Source organism: Channa argus, chromosome 1 (genome assembly GCF_033026475.1).
Source record: "Channa argus isolate prfri chromosome 1, Channa argus male v1.0, whole genome shotgun sequence".
NCBI classification, from domain to species: Eukaryota; Metazoa; Chordata; class Actinopteri; order Anabantiformes; family Channidae; genus Channa; species Channa argus.
The window spans coordinates 11,145,613-11,169,937 of NC_090197.1; the positions used below are offsets into that span (position 1 = coordinate 11,145,613).

General features: G+C 43.7%; 1 protein-coding gene across 2 annotated transcripts in view; it reads left to right on the top strand.

Annotated features, from left to right (window-relative positions):
• Positions 1–614: 614 nt before the first annotated feature.
• The window catches only part of ext1b (exostosin glycosyltransferase 1b), a 102,784-nt gene continuing 79,073 nt past the window's right edge, over positions 615–24,325 (top strand). Inside the window, exon 1 of one of the 2 annotated variants that reach the window (XR_010913810.1) lies at positions 615–2,524. Coding sequence is in view for 1 of the 2 variants with exons in the window: in XM_067496552.1 (XP_067352653.1) it covers positions 1,581–2,524 (944 nt within the window). In the remaining variant the exon portion in view is untranslated. The remainder of the gene's footprint in view (positions 2,525–24,325) is intronic. The other variant, XM_067496552.1, reaches the window with a different exon arrangement.

The window sequence follows — 24,325 nt, forward strand, 5'->3', positions numbered from 1 at the left end:
TGAGTTTGTTGCACTTTACTTGAGTATTTTTATATTATATACTACTAGTTTTTATATTATAGGCTAGATTGTATACATACATGTAAAACAGCTGATCAGTGTTTGAAATATGCACCCATCAATAGGCTATTTAAACTTACACTTGTCTTGAAAACATATAAAAACAGCTTTCATGTTAATCAGTCCAACAGGTGTAACAATCTGAATACAGGTAAGGACAGGTCGAGAACTTTTAAGTAAGTTTTAACTTACTTTTATTACTGCAATAAGGATACTTTGACTTATAGTTTTACCTATATAATTCTCCCACCAGTGAAATGCAAATATGGTTGGGAACACGGTGTATGTGTGTGACGTCAGTAAAACCACTCCGTCTGAACATGACTACCACGCTTTCACTTCTCTGTATCAATCTTTTTCTGCTGAAGGCACTTTGTACTTTGCAGCCTTGCACATCTCACCGCTTGCTGTAGGCTTTACAATTAGATAATTTGCACATGCGGACGAATCCAGTTATGAATGGGTGCTTTCCACAAGTCCCGCCCCTTCCGTTCCCACAGACGGGCCAATCAGCGGCGGCGGTGCGCAGCGATGGGACGTCACGTCAGCTGCCGTCGTGTCGGGATTGGAATGTTACCGACTAACAATTGGAACAACTGAGCACTCGGTAATTGGACGCTAGGATCAAGGAATCCCGTATTTCTGAACCTTCTCACCCAGTCCGAGGTTAGCGTTTGTTCCGCTCCTGTCGACCGCGTAACTTCGCCTGCTGCGGGGCTCCTCGCCGATGAGCTTTTTATTTTATATCAGCGAGGGTATGTGGAGAGCTTGTAATAAATAAGAAGAGAAATGCAGGGATTCGTCAGGTTACAGTTGTAGCCGTCTGCCGAGCCGCCTCTGCGCTACGACGCTTCTCCTCCGTTTTTTTTTTTTTTTTTTTTGCTTCTCTTCACACGGGACCATGGAGTGGTTAAAGAGGGGGGGATAGGACGAATTCACCCCGAGTTATTTGGATCCGATCGCGGCGGCCACGCCGACGGGCTTCTACGCTCCCCGGTCAATGTGCTGCCGAGTTTAACATCCAAGCCGGGGTATACCTTTCCGTCTGGAAGAGCCTCGGGGACCCCAGCCGCTGTTCATTCGTAAGGGGAGGAGGAGGAGGAGGAGGGGGGGCAAAGAGTTCCCACACGGCGCTCGGACAGTTTTCCATGTGAATAGCCTCACACAGGCAGCCTGGATGAGGGTGACAAGAAGCGCAAGGGGAGAGAGTCGCTGCGTGTGATTGTGTCCGACAGCGTCCAGGCAGCGCGGCTCTCCTTTAGGTGCACGTAAGCCCGGCTATAGGCGCTGTGCGATATGGTGAAACTCGACAGAAGAGGGAGAAAGCGACAATACTTTTAAAATCGCCCACATGCACTGGATCAATTGCTGGACTTGGGAACCATACACGCAGAAGGGGGGTTGTGGATCCTTAGAGGCTGCCGGAGGATGGAGCGGTGTAGCCGGGGTTGGTGAGAGCCTAACTTCGGGCCACTTTACATTTCTTATTCCTGAACGACTCGCCCCTGTTCCCAGGACACATGCAGGCCAAAAAACGCTACCTGATCCTGCTCTCCGCCGGTGCATGTCTTGTGCTTCTCTTCTACCTCGGAGGGGTTCAGCTTCCAGCGGCAGGCAGGAGCCGGCATGACCGCAGCCGAAATGGATACCGGCCCGATCAGCCCTGGCCTCACTTCTCGGACCCTTTACACCCTTTCCTGCCCTGGGATCAGACGGACACCGAGGAGTACAACCTGCACATATCTCCGAGGCAGAAGAGGGACGTTAACACTAGTGTTTACAAAGGCAAACGGTGCCGAATGGATTCGTGCTTTGATTTCTCTCTGTGTCAAAAGAGCGGATTCAAAGTTTATGTTTACCCGCAGCAGAAGGGGGAGAAGATCTCAGAGAGTTACCAGAACATTTTATCGACTATTGAGGGGTCCAGGTTTTACACCTCCGACCCCGGACAGGCGTGTTTATTCGTCTTAAGTCTGGACACTTTGGACCGGGACCAGCTGTCCCCGCAATACGTCCACAACCTAAAGACCAAGGTCCAGAACCTGCCTCTGTGGAACGACGGCAGGAACCACCTCATATTTAACTTGTACTCGGGGACATGGCCGGACTATACGGAAGACCTGGGCTTTGACATCGGTCAGGCCATGTTGGCCAAAGCCAGCATCAGCACCGAGAACTTCAGGCCCAACTTCGACGTGTCCATCCCCCTCTTTTCCAAGGAGCACCCGAGGACCGGCGGGGAGAGGGGGTACCTTAAGTACAACTCCATTCCGCCTTTCAGAAAGTACATGCTGGTGTTCAAAGGGAAGCGCTACCTGACGGGCATCGGCTCGGACACCAGGAATGCCTTATATCACGTCCACAACGCAGAGGATGTGGTGCTGCTCACCACCTGCAAGCATGGCAAAGACTGGCAGAAACACAAGGACGCGCGGTGTGACAAGGACAACGCAGAGTATGACAAGTAAGTTCCAGATACTGAGCTGGTTGATTTGGAAAAAGATGTTGTGTTTTTATTTTTTTAAGGTTCTTCGTCCGCTAGAACTGTCATTGATATTTAAATGCGCTATTCAATATCATTTAGATGATGTTCTTCCCAGCTTAAAATGGGTATTACTTACCGACTTCACCTCCCCCTTTTTAGATGTGGACTCGAGTTTATTACTTTTTCAGGCTTGGATTTGACATAATGTTCTTTTTCAAAAGGAAACCCAATAAGTACTTATTAACTTTGAATGATGGGGGTCTTCTAATCACCCCCAACTGCAGGTCACAGTAAACCAGCCCCTCTATGTGCCACTACATGACTGCTTTTTAACGTCCACTCCACCTCCTTGATCCCTTTTCAAGCATGAAGTAAAATATCTCCAGCCAGTCTATTAGCTCCCTGGACACCCCCACCCCTTTTCTCCCTTTATTTTCTGTGCAGGAATGCCCCCCACACCACACACACACACACACACACACACAGTGAACAACCACCTCCTTGCAGCTCCACTTCATTGGAGCCTTTTGCTTAGGATATGCTTGGACATGTTTGATTTGCACCCTGTATTTAGGGCAAATTAAGTAAACGTAGATGGTGAGAGTTGGTGCTCTGAAATTAGTATCAGTGTTACCGTGACCTTGTCATGACAAGACACTGCTTCGTTTCCCTACATGAGCATGTGGTGTAGTTTATGTTAGGCTGTGGCGTGTAACAAGTTTGGTTAAATTATGAAGCAAATAAATCTGTCTTAATGGGTTAATTATCACTTTAATTTCCAGGAGTCGGTGCCATCGTTCCTATTTAGCCCCCAGGGACAGTTGATTACCTCTAATTTTGGAGGTCTCAGCTTTGTCAAGGTGGTAATTAATGATTTCCCCTTTGAGTTCCGCAGCTGTACTTGAATGTTTGGTATGTTTGAATATAGGAGGTGGTGCTGTCTGATGTTTATATTGGTGGATTACATAGTGAACTCCACTGCCAGGTGAGTGACATTGGTTTGATTTGCGCCTCTCAGCTTGCGGATCTCATGCCTTCTGTAAATCCAAAATAAACTTAGTCATGTAAAAACAGCACTTGTTGACATTGCATACCTCAGTACACACACCATGTCAAGGTTATAATGGGGAACAGATGGATAGTGAACGTACACATATTTCCAATCAATCACAAAGATGGAGAGAAATTCGCTTTTTTTGGTCACTGTAGACAAGGTTGGGTTGAGAGAGGGAGAGTTTTCCCTGAACTTGAGATGAACTCAAACCTCAAGCTCCTCACAGACAAACTGGCAATGGGGGGAAAAAGGGAGCTCTAACAAAACTTCACAAGCATGCACTTGTCTATTCATTCGTCATCCTTTTCCTCGTGACTAAAGCACACACTGATTCTCTCCCTCTGTCTTGCTGGATGCCTTGGGCTCGGTGTCACCTGGAGAAGTCTGTCATTCATTATCTGACATTCCAGTCGACTGTGGAGAGCCCACCTCTGCTCCGCTGTGCTCACGGCGCTGTTTCCCAGCAGACCTATCCTTGTTTTCCCAGAGGTGCATCTGTCTCAGGAACATCTCTGCACCATAATCAGCTGATTGACACAGCTAATGGCATTGAGTTTCCGGGCCAGTCTGTCCACCGTAGCAGGTTTCACAGTTGAAACACAGTTCTCATTACCTCGATACCTAGCAGGTAGTAATATTGCCGTTGCATTTAAATTCAGTCCACACTAAAACCCAGTGAATCCAGTTTTAGTCCAACATGCGGCCTTCTGGTTAGAGAATGGAGCTTGTCACAGGTGGGTCTCCATTTCAATCCTGTGGACTGACAGGATTGAAACTTGTTGGGACAAGTGAATAGCAATGCTTGCCTCTCCCTCATCGACACCACTGTGGTGCCATTGAGCAAGGTCCTTAATCCCAACTGTGTGTGTGTGTGTGTGAGATCAGGGCGTTCCTACAAAAGAGAAGAAGCTTCGTTGAGTTGAACTACCCTGAATAAATAATAGTATACACACACTTTAGAGTGTGTTGCATGGAGTTTAAATTTGGTTTATGTGCTGAACATCTGTGATTTCCACACTTGACCTCGACTTGACTTTTTTCAGTGACTGAAAATGGATTTGCTGGTTAGAATCTGTTTTGCTTACTTTGGCATTTTGCACCATAGTAAAGCCAATACATTTAAAGCGCTTTTTTTTTCCTGTTATGATTTAGCAACCTGTTTAAATTTAATCAAAGGGTTGCCTTTCATTCTAATCTAATTTAAACCCCGTTCGTGCCAGGCCGTGCACTGCAAAAAAAAATCCTGATGTAGCTCTCTCAGGTAAATGGATCAATGTGTGCTGCCTTCTGGCTGGTGTTACCGCTCCATTTCCAGAGGCTGAGAGCGGACAGGCGGTGCCTTTCGGGGACGCTGTGGTGCAGACTCAGGAATGCACACACGTGTCAGAGCAGCTGAGGAGGAAACGCTGCCAAAGCAGGCCGACGGGCTGCACAGTATATGTACCTGGGTGCACTTTGAACGCAGCTTAAAACATTAAATGGAGAGAGGAAGGGATGCAGCTGAACACAGTCTATACTCGTTGTTTGCAATCGATTCAGTCCACCCACAAACACCCCTACACTCCTATACATATGTACAGCAAACATCCTTCCATTGCTTTTGCTACTTCCAGGCTCATATTTGCCTCCTGACCTTTGACCCCCTCGCATTCTACTGGAGCTCTGCTACTAAGGAATGTAGCAGCAGCAGGTCAAACTGGAGACAAGTGTTTAGGTATCTGGACCAGCGCCAACCCACATACAGACGCCACGAACTGAACCACGCTCCGCACATTTATTCAATTGATTTTCTTAGCTGCAGTAGCTTTCAATTGGAGTCACTCTAGTCCACTTCCATGGCCAAGCACTGATGAAAGGGCCCATTCACTGCTACATTATCCACTGAGTTTTCAGGGTTGCTGACAATGATCCTGGGAGAGGACAGTGAAAGGCTATTATGGTCTTGCCAATTGAAATTTTTCACATAAGGTGGAACGTTACTGTAATGCGTTGCCTTTTGGTGACCAAGCCAGCTTCACTAGGGTATCCCTAACTGGAAATATAACATATTATTGGTTATTTCTAGGTGATTTAAGCTGTGGGAAATCAACTTCTCATTAGTGGCCCTTTTACTTCCTGCCTCAGTAATAAATCACTTCAGGCCTGCGTTTTTCATTGAATTAAACCACCTGTGGAGATAATCAGTCTTTCTGAACTGCCCTACACATTTGTCTCTATACAATGCCACACTGACTGCATATATGTAGCCCAGCATTAAATCGTAAGTGCTCTTTTCCACTAGCCTACCGATTATCCTGCAGAAATCAAATGTACAGTTTCATCTAATGGCATAAGTCAATTGCCTGAAGTACATCGCTATTACTGTTGAGTGTTCCTTTTAAAGTTCAACTGCAAATATTACTTTTATTTGCTCTTTGTTAAGCCTTTCTCTAACAGCCGCATCATCATCTGCCCATTTAATACTTAACTAGCTTTGTTCCCGTGTATCGACTTTGTACTTTAGTTACTTCCCTGGCAGCTGCCACTCAAGGTCACCCGAGGGATTTGAAAACTGAAAGAGAGAGAGAGTAATGAAGAGAAATAAGAGGGGGGAGGTTTAGAGAATTACAACGTCAAGAGGAACTACTGAAACTATTTCTGTTTTTGCACATGCCTGAAAGTGTGTGAAGAAGATGAAGAAGAGCAAGTGGGTGTGAGATTGAGTGATAAAAGTGTATTTCAAGAGTGTACTGTGTGAGCTGGATTGAACGAAATGGAGAGTCCAGAAAATTGCACGTGTAGAGGGATTTTTCCCATTAGGAGTCAATGACAGTAACATCAACCAAGCGCTGCAGCATTTTCATTTTCATTTCACAACTGTGTCATCAGCAGAAATTTTCCCACTTGAGAAAATCCTCCCCGAAGTATGAGCGGCTGAAAAGGAGGGGAAAAAGGGAAGAAGGCCAGGCTCTCGTCAGACGTTTTTTGCATTTATTTTGTGATATTTGCTGTTCTCCTTCCCCTCCCTTTCACTAGACTTTGCTTCTTTTAACTTCTCTCGCTCTTCCTCTTCCTCTCTCCCTCCCCCCCTCTGCTATCAGAACAACATGGAAACACTGATGTGATTTAGCTCGAGATGGCTCCCCGCCACATTTCCCTAATTTATTATTTATCTTTTTTTTAAGGACTGTGCAGAGGTTGACATTTTGTTGACACAACGCCACAGAATGAGAAGCAGTGGCAAAGAAAACACCTCCACTCCACCTTATCTTAGCAAAACACTATTATAAGTGGGAATAGCAGCATTCACCTGAATGTCAGTGCAGCAGCGGCGTCTGATAGTGGACTCCTGTTGGAGATTTGGAGTACTTAGCACTTAGGGTAGCAAACACAGTCATGTTACTACCTTGCTGTTTGGCAGGAGAGGGGTTCACAGTCCCCGCTTTGCCATTGTTTGTTTTTCTGTAGTCAGATTAATAAATCATGAATATTTCATGATTGCCTGCTCTCTCTTAGATAAAGTACCAAGCTCGTGACGAAGAATGTTAATGATGTGGAGCATAATTAGTTTAAATGTGGTGCAGCTTAATTGGGACTCTTTGATATTTTCATGTGTGCATGTGTGTGTAAGAGACTGATTTTAAGCCTAGAACTACATAAAACCTCTGTTTGTTATTTTATCTTATCAGACCATTTATCCATCTCTCAGCCCCTCTGACATTCACTGCCTCTCTCTCCTTATTTTAATCAGCGTGTTTGAGTCGCTTCAGCCTCACTTGGTTTCATTCTGGGCCAAGTCACTTTGTCACTGTTACAGGAGAAAAGTTAAAATGGCTTCACACAGCACTTGTGTTGTCTGGTATTTCTCAACACCCATGGTTTCCAGTGACAAACTTGGCATCCATTTATCTATTATCCAAACTTTATCCTGTTGTTTATCCTAGCAACTAGCATATTTTAAAATGCAGTTTGATTTTTAGCTACAAGTACTATTGTTTCGGCTGAATTGTATCTATTAAATCAAAAGTGAAGACCAATCTTTGAATAGCTTCTTTATTTTTTGAAACCCAGTTGGTATGTAATTGATACGTTGTTTATAATGCAGAAAAGACAGTAAATCACATTTAAGGAAGACACAACCAGCATTGTTGCATTGTTATCTCTTCTCTTATAGACAAGATTTCCTTAAAATAACACATTGTTTACCATATTATGCTGCTTGTGTTTAGAGGTTTAGAGGAAGACCAAAGAGGGCTAGAGGCAAATTGTTCGCTGTGTGACCCCTAAAAGGAGGAGCCGAAAGGAAAAGTAGAAGGCTTAATATTTGGGTTTGCCTTCTCAAATGATTTATTGATTATACATAGCTAGTATTAATTTTTTGTCAGTCATGGTTACTCATTTAATCATTTCAGCTCTACTAATCTCAAATCTGCTCAAATGTATTCCAAGTTTGTGTTGCTACTTGATTTCGTCTGTGGGAGTTTTGGCTGCTCATCCATTCATGTCGTGTGTGTGTGTCCGTGTGTGCTCATCCCTGTGTTTGGGTCTTTTTCTTTATACAAGGGCGTGTGAACACAAGCATTTGTGTGTGTTTGTGTGTGTGGGCACAGGATGACTGAGGTCATGACCCCGCTGTCTGTCCCCTTGCTGAGTGACGGAGGCAAAGCCCCGCTCACTGACCTACATTCATTGAGGGATTACCAGCACAGCCAAGCTGCCCCTGGCCTCGGAGGTGGTGGCAGCAGTGGAAGGGTGGGAAGCAAGCGAGGGAAAGAACTGGGGGTATGGCCTTGAACTCTGCTCACACAAACAAGAACACACACAGTCACACACCCACACACACAGTCACATTAGATGAGACTGTTCAAGCTAAGCATCCTGCACCCCCTCCCAGGGCAGCTGCCAGTTAGGTGGTGGAGAAACATTGATCAGCTGGGAGGGTTCCCCCAAAATGAAAATCGATGGGAGTATTAGCACAGCGGTGCGTCCGCCCTAGGATCACTTGCTCTATTAAAAACTTGCTCACTTCCACTCTGGAGAAGAATGTGGTCCAAATGCTTGTCGTGTCCAAGGTAACAAAAATAAATAAGCAGGAAAAAAACAAGGCATCAAGACGTCTCTCCTTCCCAGAGCTATCAGGATTTGTTTAAGGGTTATGAATTAATAGGACACAGAGTCACAGTAAAATCCACCTTCTCTCTTACTCTCTATCTCTCTCCTTCTTCTTTCTGTCACTCTTGAAGCTCTCTCATCCTTAACTAGTGCTGATACAGTGATGTAAAAAGTTTGAAAGCAGACAGGTAAGTGAGTAGCAGTTTTTGGATGGCCCTGACAGTGCAGAACAAAATCAGAGCAAGAAAAGGAAGCTGATTGGGTCCTTGTGAACTCAATTAAACTTGACAGGTATGTGACTGGCTGCCGCAAAAAGTGACGATCAGGACAGACACATGATTGGCTTCTCGTTAAATTCTCTGCTGAGGACGGTTGAAAGCAAGATATGGCTGTTGTCTGCAGGTTTGCTGAGCACAATGAGTTCTGAGTCCTGACATCTTTTCTTTTTTTTTTTCCCCCATTGCAGAGAGGCAAACTACGGGGGGAAAAAAATTAAATAATAATAAAGTCTTGTCTCAGCTTTCTGCGAGTGACACAGGGCATGCTGAGACGGGGCAGTGCTGTTCTGAGCGCACATTCCCATCTCCATCATCCATCATTACAACATTCCCACATTCAGCTGCTGCTGATTTTTGCCATAGGGCCCTTGGCTTTGCAGTTTGTCCTTTTTTAAACCTCTGAGGATCCAGCAGAAACACAGTAATTTTGGAAATCAGTCTCTCTCACACCAGCAGTTACCTACAACAAAAACGTGATTGTTTATTTCAGTAAACATTGTTCAGTTGTAATATGGCAAATTAAGATAACATTCAGTCCGTTGAAGTGGGACAAAGAAATTTGTCCCACTTATGCTGAAAAATTGCAGTTTCTAACTAAACTTGTTTTCTACAGAAAACGTGACTGAATGAAATTTATCATTTAACTCTATTGCAAGACCTTAATTTCTGATTTTACAACACATTCATCATCACTGTTCATCCAATTTGCCCATGTGACTAGCTAAGCGCACACCGGTTTCACTGTAGGTAAAATAGACTATGAATATATTAAGACGGGCGTGTTCTAAAATGTGTCCACAACAGCCGGTTCAGGTTGTTTCTGCATTTAACTCTTTCAGAGCAATAGATGGGGAAGGGGGCGGGGGACTGGCAACCAATGTGCAGAAAGCAAGCGGAGAAGGAAAAACTGTATAGTATTTCCAATTTCACTCCATATAGGAAGTGGAATTTTGGATAAATTTGATTTATAATTTGAGTTCTGACTTTGTCACGGAACAAGCAGGGGACAATATCAAACGTCAAACAGCAATCTGCCATTCTTCCTACACAAACAAGTTCCGGTTTAGAGGAAGAAAACCGCCGTATCAGTGTGGACGAACAGCCAAAATTGTGAGAGAAAGATATGGTTACAGATTTACCCAACCTCATGCTGACGTGGTCAAAGGCTGTAGTTGAAAGACTGTTAGGAGGTCAGGGTGTATGTGTGTGATGAGCGGGAGCCTTGAGGGTTGCTGCTGGTCCGAGGGGATTTATCCCTTTTTCTGAATGACTGTGGTCTTTGGGCTGTGGAGCACCTGCCCAGAGTTATCTCTTCAATGAAGTGCAGTGGGCAGAAATTCTGGCCTATATCTGCTGCCGCTGCTGTGGACACAGACCCGCTCAGACAGAGGACGGCCATACTAACACAACGAACACCATCTTTCAAATAAGACAAAGTCCATCAACATTGTCCACATTGGTTACCGATCTCGCTCTGAGCTTGATGACTCGTTGGAGTTGTTCCAGAGGCTCTAGTGCAGGAGAGGAAAGGAGGGGTGGCTGGGTAGTAGCTAGTTTTTATAGCCCCGCAGAATGACAGCTTTTATGGCCCCAAGAGGCTTTTCATCAAACAGCAACCGACGGCACATCAATGGGACAGCAGATCGTTGACGTCAGCTCGCACGCTGACCTCCCTCCTTCACCTCTCACCACCACAAGAGCGAAAACAAACACTTAACCCCTCTACTGGTATTCACATTCAAATAGTAATTGGCAAAAGGGGGGAATCTGAGTAAGGGCAAAGTGAAGGAGGAGGAGGTAGCAAAGTGGGGGAGTTGAAGAGGGCAATAGCTTAAAAAAGCATTATGTCACTAAAGAATGTGTGCATGGCTCAATGTTTAAGGGGCCAAGGCTTTGAGTAGAGAAAAAGGGTTTTGTTGGATCAGATCTGGCCGCCTGGCAGGCTGATGGAAGGGCTCTTTTCCTCGTCTGGTTTATCATGCTTGGCTCGGTTTGACTTCCACTCTTGGGATGTTAAAGTTGGGGCTGCCCCCAGGCTCTCCAAAGGGGTCCTATTGTGATCAAGTTTGCTCTCTTTCCAAAGGATACGCTTGTCCCTTGTAGACATTGCAGCATCCCCATACTGTCCCCTGTTACTCCCTTGTGTTCTTTGTTTATCTCTTTCCTTTTGGTTTTTAAGCCTGAGTGATCAACTGGTAACAATGGCTGCTCACACAGCGATAACCAGGCCCTGGTTTGGCAGATTCCACAACGCTCACAGATCAGCAGTTAAGCCAAAAGTAATGGAGGAGGGATAGAGGAGGCGGCAGAGGAGAGGTTACAAGGGAAGTAGGCATCTGGTCTCACCAAGGAGAGTCTCAGTATGCCCAGAGCGTGGGTGTATGATTGAGCACAGAGAGGAAGGAAAGAATCATTTTAGTTTTTCACTGCTTTTCCCAATTTCCTTGGCAGTTCTGTTACGTGTTGTTTATTCATGAGCTTGACGGGGCCTCCTTTTCAGAACAAGTAAATGGGGGGGGGGGGGAAATAAGGGCATGTTGCAGGAGGAGCGGTATACCTGCTTTGTTTGGCAGCTCGACAGGGTGTATTTTCTTTGGGGGCTAAATTGGAGTGTTATATTTCCCCAGAAAGTTGTGACACGACAGCACTTTGTTTTGAAAGCGTCTACATGTTGTTTGCCTTTGCAGCTCACTCGCTAGACACAAGCTTCTGCCGCTGTCTGAAGTGAGACAGGTGAGAGGAGCGAGGCGAAGGTTCAGATTCTTCAACTTGTGCAGTATGAGGATTACAAAAGTTATGCAAACAATAATAATTTTAAAAAAAGTGTCATTTGAGGTTCGGACAACACTCTGTTATAATAAGGTACACAATGATGTAGCCAGCACAACACAAATTTAAAGTGACTTCCCACCTATTCTGTTTGTTGGAGCCCTTGAAGTAGATTTGTAGCCATTTAGACATCATACTTATTTTGGTGTTTTCTGGCTCCAATATTTATTTATTTTTTATACTGATGTACTTCAGTTTTGTTTTGTTTTTCTAACCCTAACACGTCCAAACTGCAGACACAGCTCCTCTCTTGGGCACAAGTTCTTCTGGTGCGTCTCCTGTCTCTCTGTCTTCATCCTTCATCCGTTTTCCACTGTAGCGTTATAGCAAGCCTCTCCCAAATCGTAGCTGACTGTCTACGCTAGCGAGCTAGTGAGCTCCTACCCAGCATGCCGTTGGTTTGAGTTTGGGCCACAGCTTGTTGAGTGCCACGGTGTTTGGCTCTGTTAAAAAGAGCACGTTATGGGTAATTAATTTGTGTGTTAAAGTTAAATCCATGATAAACACATGACAGGACTATGATATTTCTCCTTGACTTAGATTTTTGTTTGCCTTATAAGTCGCTTTGGGTAACAATATAACACAATGCGCTACATGTTTAAGTTATATCCCAGTATGGCATTCGTCGCAACTAATACATAATAAACTTCAATGCCCTGTATAGACCAGCGGTGAATGTAGATATTCTCAGAGTTTAGCATGTGCCCTTCAGAGTAATCTGCTTCCTGGCAAGACAGTTTAGTGAAATTGATGTCAACTCCAAAGTCTTGAGAGGCCTGTTAAGTCAAAAGATTTGTCATCTGATTTAATAAGTGTCAGTTCTTGCTGTGTGTTTAACTGGTTGCTTTTGCTTTGAGGTGATAGGTCAGATTCTGTGTGTGTCTGTGGGTGTGTGTGGGTGTGTGTGTAAAGAGAAAGGAAGACTATTTGCTAGTGGGCCCAGTCTTAAGTTTGTGGAGTATCTGGTGACTTGGGAGTGTTTGCTGACTGCTACATAGCTTACTATCTATAAACACACACTTAGCTTCTACCGGGACCTCCGATGGAGGGAAGTGCAAGCTAGTAACGTCTGCAGCATATGTCTATTCATTGTGCGTTCACCTTTTTGTTTTAGTTGTAGAGTGTGTGCATTTTGTCTTTGACCTTAACAGTGGCGGATTGATCTTTTCTGTCTGAAAGGTGTTTGCATTGTAGCCGACAGATACCCAGGCAAGTATGCGCAGTCTGAGCTCGGTACTAAATTGTGCATCTGCATGTGCATATGTGCGTGGCTGTGCACGCTCTGCATCTGTGTTCCTTTTAGCAAAGTAGTGCTGATTCAGTACTGCGTTCTTCCATTCCTGCTTTATCCTGTTTTCCTCACAGAGTCGTCTTGTTTTTAAGCCTACAGGCAACCTTCTCTCTGTGTGCGCACGCGCACACACACACCCTTTCCCCCGTTCCCACATACTCACAGCATCTTGTTTGGCCAAAACCCAGTGCTAACTCTGTGGCCACTCATGCGGAACCCCCAGAAACTACAAAACATGAATAATGTATCAGCAAGAGGAGTTTTTATTCATGTATTTTTTAGCTCATCATATTAAGTAGCATATCCACACATACTCGTGCAATCGTATGGTGCAGCACAGTCTCCTCAACGTCCCCGTAATCCAGGCGGCCCCTGGATTTCAACAATGTTTTACCAAGCAGCATGGAGGCATCCGTCTTCCTCTACTCTCTCTTTGACATGGGGAAATTTCATTTAAATTTCATCCGGGGATCACAGAGTGAAAGGCCTGTTTTTAGGTGAATGCTGAGTGAATTTACTTGAGTTCACACAGTCCGAAGAGCAGAGGAGATTCATTATTCAATAAATTGCATTTAATGTGGAGTATGAAGTGAGACCAAATGAGCCTCAAAGCCGGCGGCATCTCTGGATGCTGATAAGCTTTTTAGAGGACGACACAGGGGAGGTTTTTGGGAACGGGAACAGACGGACTACATCTCCAATAGATGCGTTGCTTTGCATTTCCCAGCTGCCATATCTATTGGGACGGTCGAGGCAAGTAGATCTGAGACATCTGTCATTACCAAGTTTGCAGTAGCTTCATCATCACTGCCAGATCTGCTGTGCATTTTCTATTTTAATTCAACCTAAATAAATCAGTAAATCTCCAGCCGCCGAAAAATCTTCAGTATTCTGTTTTTTCCTCTTTATATCTATTGTATGAATTTGATCTGTAACAGTTTTTTACATCTTTAAATAGTTTGATCAGTCCCCTTTCACACAGTGATACTCGTTATAAAGATGTTTCTCTCTCTGCCTCACCTCTTGTGTCACAATGTGTGTTCTGCCAGTTTTTCAGCTGTTTATTATGGAGCAGACACTGGTGCCATTAATATTTATTTGTTTTTTATTGTTTTAGTTTTTTCAGTATTTAACTTGACCTGCCACAACACATCTGACTTTTCAAATTTGATATAACACGTACAGACAAACAAAATTATGGGTTTTGTGCACACAGTCCATGCTGTCGGCACACTGCCCTCTGAGTGGCCACAGAAAGGCCGTAATCATCTTTATTACACGTTGGAAATTTGAGGCTTGCCCACACTGTAAAAATCTACCGCACCTCCCCATTTAACCACTTCATCACGGGTGTGACTCATCTTTTTTTGTCTTTTAAACTCATAAACTTTAAAATTTCCTCAATCTGTAAGGGTAAAGAGTAAGTGTTGTTTTAGTATGTACACTAACTTAACACTCAAACGTTAGCACTCAAAACACTATGCATTATACACATTACTTATATTGCAATGCATATTTTATGTGCTCCACTTTCACACAGATTGACCTCTTAAATGTAGGATGCACTTCTGATTTGCTTGCATAAGGTTTCATGGCTCTTTGGTAAAGACTTTCCATTTCAGAACCTATTTGCTGAGAAATGCAATTAATGTAAATATACATAATGTATTTAGTTTCATTTAACCTTATAACTGCATTTCTACCTTCGAACTTCTTTGACCTTTATCCCGATCATGCAGCGTAGTAACTATACGGCCTGGTTAGTGATTGTCAACAGCAACCAACATAACCAAGGTCATACATGTCATACATGTCCGTGTTACCATTTGGTTGGATGCGCATTCACACAAAGCAAACGTGGACAGAAGGTGTGGAAATTTGCATCGGCAAATTAATAAACGTTTTCTTCGCTCGCCGTTTCCCCGCTGCTCCATTGCAATTCGTGCTCTGGTTTGCAGCCTTGATGATGTGCAGGTTTTCAGTCACAAGATGCAGTGGGGATCCATGAGCATAAATGCCAAACCACTGTCTCTTCGCATGTCTGTTTGCTTGTGTGTGTTTGTACACTCACTGAACTGTGTAAATGATCCTTTTAACTATATGTGAGACCTTCTGTCTGTTTTAGAATAGAGATTATATCGTATTCCATCCCCTGTTGTTATGAAGTCCCTCCCAGGTCATTAAAGAGCTCTTCATCTGTATTCTGGGCTTTTCTCTTTTTAAAAAAAGTTCATCATGGCAAACAAGCTATTGCCACAGTGTATAGTAGGATGTGAATACATTATTTTAATGGGTCAGTTAGACAGATGAAGGCAGGAGCACATCGACCATTTATGAATCGATATTGTAGGTAGTGCATATATCAGCGGTGACTAAGAACACAAAAGGGCAATATTCTACGTTAATGTCGGTCTTGCTGTCCATCTCATTGTTTATGCCAGTTGATGGTAGGGAAGAGACTTGTTATCAAATGTCTAAAAAATCAATCTGCAGAATGTCAACTTGGAAGAGTGGAAAGCGTTTGTTGATTTGGATTCCCCATGTTCTTCGTTTAAACACCTGACTTGTCCATTGTAGTGAAAAGATGGAGGGCTTCCTCAAGAATTTTTTTTAAGGTGGTAGGTGTTGCCCAACTTAAAAAAGCACTGGGTTTCTTTCTTCCTGACACTGCAATGAGCAGCTCTGATTAATTGCTGTGAAGCAAATGCAGTGTGATAGATCAGTCAGTTACCTGCTGGGCAGAACCAGACAGATCTTGACGCATCTCAAGTACCTGATGACTGTTTAAACAACTGCCTCATTTATTAAATATGTGACCTTTGCTGTGTGATGTAGCTTCACTGCTTGTTTTCCCTAAAGCTTAATAAGCCTAATGTCATCTTTCATAAAATGTATTCATTGCTTGTGATCTTGGCAGAGTTGATCCGTATTTCATGTCTCAACTATGCTACCGCTAAGGGTTGTACTGCAGTGTTGTAAAGACTAAATTTCCCACAATCCTCTAAATATTTCTTTTACATATTACAATTAATTGCAGCCTTTAAAAAAAGCAACATTCTGTTCCAACAAAAAAATGTTTCAGAAGTTACAGAAACTTGGATGATGTGGCTTGGGTGCAGTTCAAGTTCCTCCAAACAGTAGCTGAATGCTTGGCTCTGTAAAGGGGGTGTGTGAATTGGTCGGCCAGTCCCTGCAAACAATAGGTGGCTGCTTGCAGGAAGTGGAATGATAAGGAGAAATGACAAAGGGGAATGTCGCTGATGCACTTTCATCCCAACAAACAGTTTATAGGACAATTCCCAGTCAGTGCTTTTTACACAAACCCTGCAGCTTTGTTGCAACCAAAAAGAAATGATTTATCACTTTAAAATGCCCTAATACATTGCTGCTTACAAGTACTCAATACAGTTGTTATTCCATATAGGCTGTGTGTTTTGTGATGTACTTGTATAGAGTTATAGTAGTTTAAGTGTACAGTTATTGCCAAAAAACAAAAACAAAAAATGACCTGGGGACACGGTGGTTATTCAGCATCATAGTGACAAGCGCTGTGAACACACAGCAGATTTCTTTTATTTGTGGCTGCTGCCAACCTAAAATGTCCACTATCATTTCTTCGTCCTATCAACCCCACACTACCTTTTAACTAGAGCTTGACTTGTCGGACGCGCTTGGTCACGGTGCAATTATGTTACGAAAAAGCAAAGTGCGTCAGGGCTTAAGATAGTTGAATAGCTGTGATGGCCCTGCCATGGCCTGATGGAAGAACATTTGTGGCAGTAATTTAGCACATGGGTGCTTCCGCTGCAGGGGTTATTGTATCCGTCACGCTCTGCTGCGACCGCACCAACCCCTGCCTGTGTTTTCAGGCTTGACCAGCTCCCCCGTAAACTCATTGGCCTCCAAATGAGACACATCAGGGAGACGGAGATAGAGGTAAGATTGTGGAAAGGTGAGATTAACTGGGTAGGAACATGAGTTGCGGCAAGACAGAGGAATAAATTGGGGTGAGATGACCTGCACCCCGCACCAAACTACACACCATGAACCAGTGGCCTGGACTTAACCAAAACCATGGTTATCTTTGTGTCTGCAACTCAAACTGCGCTTTGCCGTAGAATCAATATATAGAAGCTCAGAGGGAATGAAGTGAGATTTTAAAGTAGAAAGAGACATATTTTGTGAGTGATGTGAGGGGAGAAAAAGAGGAGGAAAAAGTTGGAGAAATCAGTGGAATTGGAATTGTGTGTGTGCCTGGATTCCAGATTGTGTGGGGCCAGCGTGAGGCTGACCACAGGAGGCCTGTGCGCACAACATAAACAGAGCATGTGTGTTACAGAACCCAACCAGACCACAGGGGCTCAGTTCACTCTTGACCAAAACACACAGAAACAGGCCGGCTCTGTGTGTGTTTAAATATGTATGTGTATGTACGCGTGTGGGACAGTGTTTGTTTAAAGCCACAACATAACTCGGGGAAACAGCTGCTCTGGTCAGTGTGGTCAGCACTAGCCTCCGCTGTGACCAAAACTCATTTAACATCATATTTTCAGTCTCAGGGGTGTTGTTTTATTTTTTATTTTTTGTAATGCACCAGTCACCTCTGCTCTTCCCATATTAATTAAGGATTTCTCAGAAGAGAACTGTTAATGTAAAGGCCATGATATATGAGAGCTGTTGTGGGGTCATGAAAAACAGAACTGCTGCCTTCAGCAAGGATAGAGCTCCACAAATGGGGAACATCTATGTGGAGTCCACAAGGATGACAAATACAGAGATCAAGAACTGTTTGCTGTCATGGCTGATAGATTGGACAATCTCTGCTGTCCTAATATGTCAAATGGAGGAGATTTGCGAATAGGAAATTCAAATTTGGATGGATGGAGGAGTTTCTTTGTTTAAAAAAAAAACTGCTATATGATAGATAGTTGGGGATATGACTTCAGTAGACTTCAGCCCATCATCTGTCCTCACTATGAAATTTGTCACTTGATTGACAGGGTACAGGGCAGCCAGTCTGACATCTGACCTTTTCTGACACATGGGTCACCGCGTATGCGGATACATACAACGGCGCCAAGTGCTGCCAAAGTCTAGCAAGCTAGCGAGATGGCCTCCAATTTATTTCTTTTAAACATTAGAAAGGGTATAAAAATCAGTGGGGGAGCTAGACAAAGGAAGAAGTGAAGAACTTCCCACTTCCATACGGAGTGGTAGGTGTCACTTTCAAAGTGCGTTTGCCAGTCTGTCATCGCTATACCGAAGAAGGGAAGTGTGGAGCGGCATTTTTTAGACTGTTCTTAAAAGCTACGACACGGACTTCACTGAAGCGAACTGAAAAGAAGAAGGGCGAAGGAACTAAAATCTCACTTTGAGGCTGGCTATCAGCAGCTACTGTCTGGACTACGCATCCCTGGCTGATTCTTTTCAGTGCAACTCATCAGAGTACGGTAATGACAAAAAATGTACAGTCTTGTATTGTGCAATATGGGTTCATGTAGTTATGCAAGCTACACCAACATATATTGTGCATACAAAGAATACTCAATATATTCATAAATAAATGTATGTTTTGTATTTTTATAGTAGGTAGAACATTTTGACTGTGCGAAAAAAAAAGCCAAAAAAAGTGTGGGACTGTGACTAAGACTGAAAAGTAGCAGACCAAATGAAATCCTGTCTATTTCTGTGCATGTTGTAATCTTAATCACCGTGATCATTTCTAGACCGGAGGGAAATTTTAGTTTAACTGGCATAATAACTATATATTCAAGTCAGTCTTGTCATTATTGCTCTAGAACTGATTTCACGCCCTTAAGGCTTCTAGGTTAAGCATGCAGGAAAGGCACAGAAATACAAAAAAACCACGAAGATAATCCAAAGGAAGAAGGATAAAGGTACAAAATGTAGACTTGACTCAGACCAACCACACTAGACATAGTCAGTACTTTGTTCTTACAGAGTGAAAACATATCTGCAGCGTTTGTATTCAGGCACATGATGCTGCAGCATTACATTTGCAAATAATTACATCATCTAATTGCAGTAAGCATAAATGAGTCCTTGATGTTTTGATTATGCCGAGCTGCCAGTCTTCTGCGTTTAATAGTGATGCAGAAGAAAGTCACAGTTTATTATTTTAACAGCTCTGATCTGCCTGTTTTCCGGCTCTTGTCCCACCATCAACACTAGCTTCTCGAAAGGAAGGAGTGGACAGCCTGAGTGAACTGAGCTGTGCCAGGGGCTTGATGTCTCGAGGGGAATACCATCGTGTGGACTTTGCCCTTATTGTTTAACATTTCAAAGGATGTCCGCTGAGAAAGGAAATGAAGGGGGTAGAGAGATGGCAGAACAAGAGAACAGGAGTGAAACAGGCTGGGAGAGACGGTGCCAGGCACGTCTAGAGCCTTGACCATGTCCCCAAGTCAGAGCTTTCTCATATTGATTAGTTATGGCATGTCATTGCCATTGTTCCCTGATTGTCTGGGAATCTATCTCCCCCTGTCTCTAGTACAGTGCTTCCTGCAAAAGTCCAGACAAGTCTTTGCATTCCCTGTGTCGCTCATTGAGGAAAAGCTTTTAGTGGGCAGTTGCCAGGAAAGAAATGACTTTGACGGTGATGGGGGCGAAAGAAAGGAGGTGAAAAATGAGAACGTATGGTGCAACCCCCCCCCCCCCCCCCCCCCCTTCTTTTTCTCCCTCCCTACCACACACACACACACAATCCCTTTTGCTTTACTTACTGCCCGGCTTTTCTCAGTCCCAACCCTTTTCACCGGCCCGTCACTCACTGTGCCGGAAAATCCGACTTTCTCTTCAGTCAAGGATCAAAGCTCAACGCTCAGCCCAGCTGACGTGTGAGAAGTCACATTCTTGGGCTTTCGGCTGATCCGCGGGAACCTGCCTCGCCACCCGGCAGCAGGGAAAAAAAAAAAATGCTGCTGTTCCTGCCGTTTGTCCAGGAGAAAACACATCTCATACTGTTTCCCCCCTACCCCACTGCAGGTTCCATGTAAATTATGAGTCATACACACAGACACACCTTCTGTAGTTTCCATTGAACGCACAGCCCAGTGTGTGTTTGTGTGTGTATCCAGTTCAGTGATAGGATCACGTGTGAAGCGTTATGCTTGAACTGAACTTACTTTGACCTCTTTGGGAAGAGAGGAAGGAGAACTTGGTGGCCTGTAAACAGAGCATAACCGAAAAAAGGACAGTGGAATATGTCGGTCAGGAGTGATCTAATGGGAGGAATGATGAATACAGAGTGTTTGTTGTGATCCATGAGGGAGGGGATGACTCCCCTTTTCTTGTTCCAGAGCCTCTGTTATGTCCAAAGCAGATGACATTTATCAAAATGAGGACAGGCGGAGTTAGGTTTCCAAGGTTAGAAACAAGAAACATGAACAAAGAATGAAAGGGAACATAAAAAGCATGATTTGCGTTTGTGAAAGTCTGGCCACTGAATCCAACATTTTGTTAAATTGCCTACACTCTATTCTGCAATTCTGATTGAGCCCCACTTTCCCCCCCCAGATTATTCACCAAGGTATCATCAAACTGTCAAGTTAGTTTCAAACAAACTTTTAAATGTCACAAGAATTGAAATGAAAATCCGGTGCACTTCCATCAGCTTTCATGGAAAGAATAAATTGTCTTCTTGAATACAGAACATAGTTCTGTGTCTTTTAGTCCTACTTTTAAGTTGCATCTCTCAGGTTTTCTACTGACAAAAAGGGTAAAAACATTCAAACTTCTTGCATGACAAAGTGCGAACAATTGGATGGGTGCACTGAAAGTTTGACATTATCAAGGGGGGAGTGACTACCAAAAGAAAGGAAGAGCTTAACATAAAATGCATAAAACACAGAAGTATTTTAGTTTTATTTTCGAGCACACATCTACATGTCTGCCGCCTTGATCCTTTGAAAGCTGTGTTTCAAAAATCAATTTGTTAAATGCTTATCAGGTTGTTATCAGTTGAACTGTGGGCTCACTGTAACGCAGTCAGTGGCTTCCTGGTGCTGAGTGTAGGAGATAAGAAATGGTTATGGAGTTTTAGTCCTTTTTAATGTCTGTGTACAGGCCGTGTATCTTTATGCCACCTATGTGACAGACTGTCCCTTTTGAGTGTCTTTTGGAGGGGGGGGGGTAAAACAGTTGAAGTTTCCCAGATCCTTAAGCCGAAGGGAAATAACTCTCACTCTCTTTCTCTGTTTTTTATTTCTTTATTTATTTTTGTCTCTTATTTTTCTTTTCTGCAGCATTGCATCCAGAAATAGACCTGGACAAAACAGTCTGCTTGCTAACTGCATGACTCAGAGACACAAAGAGAGAGAGCGAGAGAGAGTGAGAGAGAGAGACAGACAGAGAGGAGGAAGGAGGAAGGCAGCAAGAGAGCTTGAGAGAAATGGAGTGCAGAGAAGGGCAAGCAAAACCGAACGGGTCTGACCCATCACGATGCACTCAATATCCTCAACAACCGCCTGTTAAGCTCATCACACTCAGACCTTTACTGCACTAAAAAAGAAAAACCACAATATTCTCAACTCTCCATCGAGGTAATTTATTATCCAATTACTGGCCTATTGTTTGAGAGGGGGAGCGGCCCTTTTCCCTTCAATTCAAAAACAGCCGAGCCAATATTTTCTCATTAAGCCCCTTCACCAGCAGCAGGATGTCCATCTATGGCTGGTCCAGTCCTCTGCCAGATTTGAGTATGAATGCATTTATATTGATTCACATTTTGGTCTACTTCATGAACTATACATCCTGCTCTCAGCTGGTTATCAACATTTATACTACTTATTTCCTACTGGATTTGTTTTTGGAAAGCTCACTTCAGAAAATTAATGTAGTATCCGCTTTAGTGCTGGGTTAGTGCATGCTCAGACAGAAGATGCCTGAATTGCTGGGGCGAGTTGCTTCAGGCACACATGAGGCTTGAAATCTGATCCAGGAAGTCCAGCTTGAGTAATGGATCCAGGAGTTTTAGATGCCAGAACACTACATAGTGGTTTCTAGAACCAAGGGACAGTATTTAACAGCTCTGAAAAGGCATCGGAGCAGGATTTTTTTTTTTGTATCTTTTGTCATAATGATTACAAAGTACAAGAAAAAAGATTCTAGCAAGTATTTGATTGTCTGATGGCTGTAGTGCTGGAAGTAGATGGCTGCTCCTGTTTGTAGCATTTTCTGTTCAAAGTTTGGAACGTTGTAGCAAAGCACCATGAAAATTCAAATCCACACAAAAAAGCCCATCTACAATTAATTTGCAATTATCTTTGAAGTAATGTTGGTGCCCTCACAGTTTATTGCAGTTTCCCATCAAGAATTAGCAACCTACTGTACCAACAGGAAGTGTTAAGAGGCTCACTTCAGAAAACAAAATGTGATTTTAGCTGCAGCTCAAACATATTTAGAAGCAACTGCTCCTGCCAACATGACTGAAGAGAAGAGGAGTTTTGCATGCAATGGCTAACTGTTGGGTGCTAACCTAAAGGCTGTGCTTATAAAGGCCAGTCACTTGATACTTATTTCTGGTTAACACACAAGTGTAAGGATGTTTTCGTAACCAGCAACCAGCACACTACATCACAGTGTAACTTAAAAACACCTCTTTCCTTTCTCTGTCCTCAAGACTTTCAGATATGATAAACCAGCGTACCTTGAGCACAGCCTCAGGAAATGTTCAGTGTTTAGGCGTTTAATAAATAACATAAGCACTATGTTTCCCAGTTTGACTACATATTTTAAATGCCAAAAGAGGGAGCCAAGTCAAACAGCAGAAGATTCGACTAGGGATTTATTAACCAGTGATGAATTGAGCAGATTGTGAATCCCTTAAGTGTCCTAACCTTTTATTGAAATGTGTGTGTGTGTATTAATGCTTGAAAGTGTTGTGTGTCCACATATGTTCATCCCTCTTAAATTAAGGGCTTGTGAGTGTGCAAAGAAGTTTGAAAAATGCATGATCATGACCGCTTGTTTGCCTGTGCTCACTTCAGTTTGTGTGTTTGTTGCATGGCCGCTGGGGTGGCTGGGCCATATGGTACGCATGGCAGACAGTCCGTTCCAGCAGCTCCTCCGAAACAACACAAAGCGAACAGGTCTATCTTCAGGGAGGGAGCCAGTGAGCATTCCCACGGAGCCTCATTAGGGACTCTGTCAGTGAGGAGGAGGAGGTGCGAGGAAGAGGCGATGAAGGCAGGTGGCGTTGGAGGAGGGCTAGAACAGGATGTATGGTTATCTGGCAGTAAGAGAACAGGGACAGGAAAATGGATCTCTGGGGATAATCAAATGATGAGCATCCACTTTTTCTTTATGCTGCATTGAAAACTGGGGGGGACGGCAACAGGAGGACCATGGTAGAAGCACACCTCTGAGTATTTGCCACTCTATGTTTCTTACATTTTGAAAATCAGTTTTTCTCAATTTCTGACCTTCTATTTTCTGACTTTTAGCCCCCTGTTTCCCTGCGATGTGAAAAAAAAACATTCACCAGCTTCACTGGTGCTCTTTCCCCCTCGCTCTCTCCCTGCCCTATGTTCCTGCTGGCTTTTAACTCTTTCTTGTTTTGAAGCCATGTGATCTGATGGCTTGTTCAGCACGGTGGGATATTCCCTGATGCCTATGCTCACCGCTAGATCTCCCAGCATCTCACAAGCGGCAGGCCAGCAGTCCTTAAATGGGGAGAGGAGATCAAACGCAAATCCTCCAAGCATGGACACTTCACCGCTGCAGGAAAGACGAGAGAAGTGAGAAAATATACACTGGTGAAGTGGTAATGATGGGTAGTTAGGAAGATGGTGGTGCCTTGTGGGGCCACGCTGTTCGTTGACACATATGGTTTGGTGTTGATTAGCACAGAAATCCTGCTGAGGCCAGTGTGGTTTATATAGATATTATGTTTAAAGGTTCAGTATAATAACTGGGGAAAGCAGGACACTTGCACTGCTGTGGTTAGTTGTTAAACTTCTGCTAATTTGGCGCCACCAGACCTCAAGCTCTTGAAGGTTGGAAGAAAGATGAGTTTTCTTTTCGTACAGATTTACTTTGACATAGCGGCTGTCGCTTGTGTCCCTGTTTTAATATTTGTACTTGACTTTCTCAACACCCCCCTGGGCTTGAAGAGACGCTGTCCTTACTGGCTACATCTATACTGTAAAGATATGCACCTCTGGTGCCACAAGTGAATCTTTGATTCAATTTCATTCCGCCACAGCAACTAAAACAGG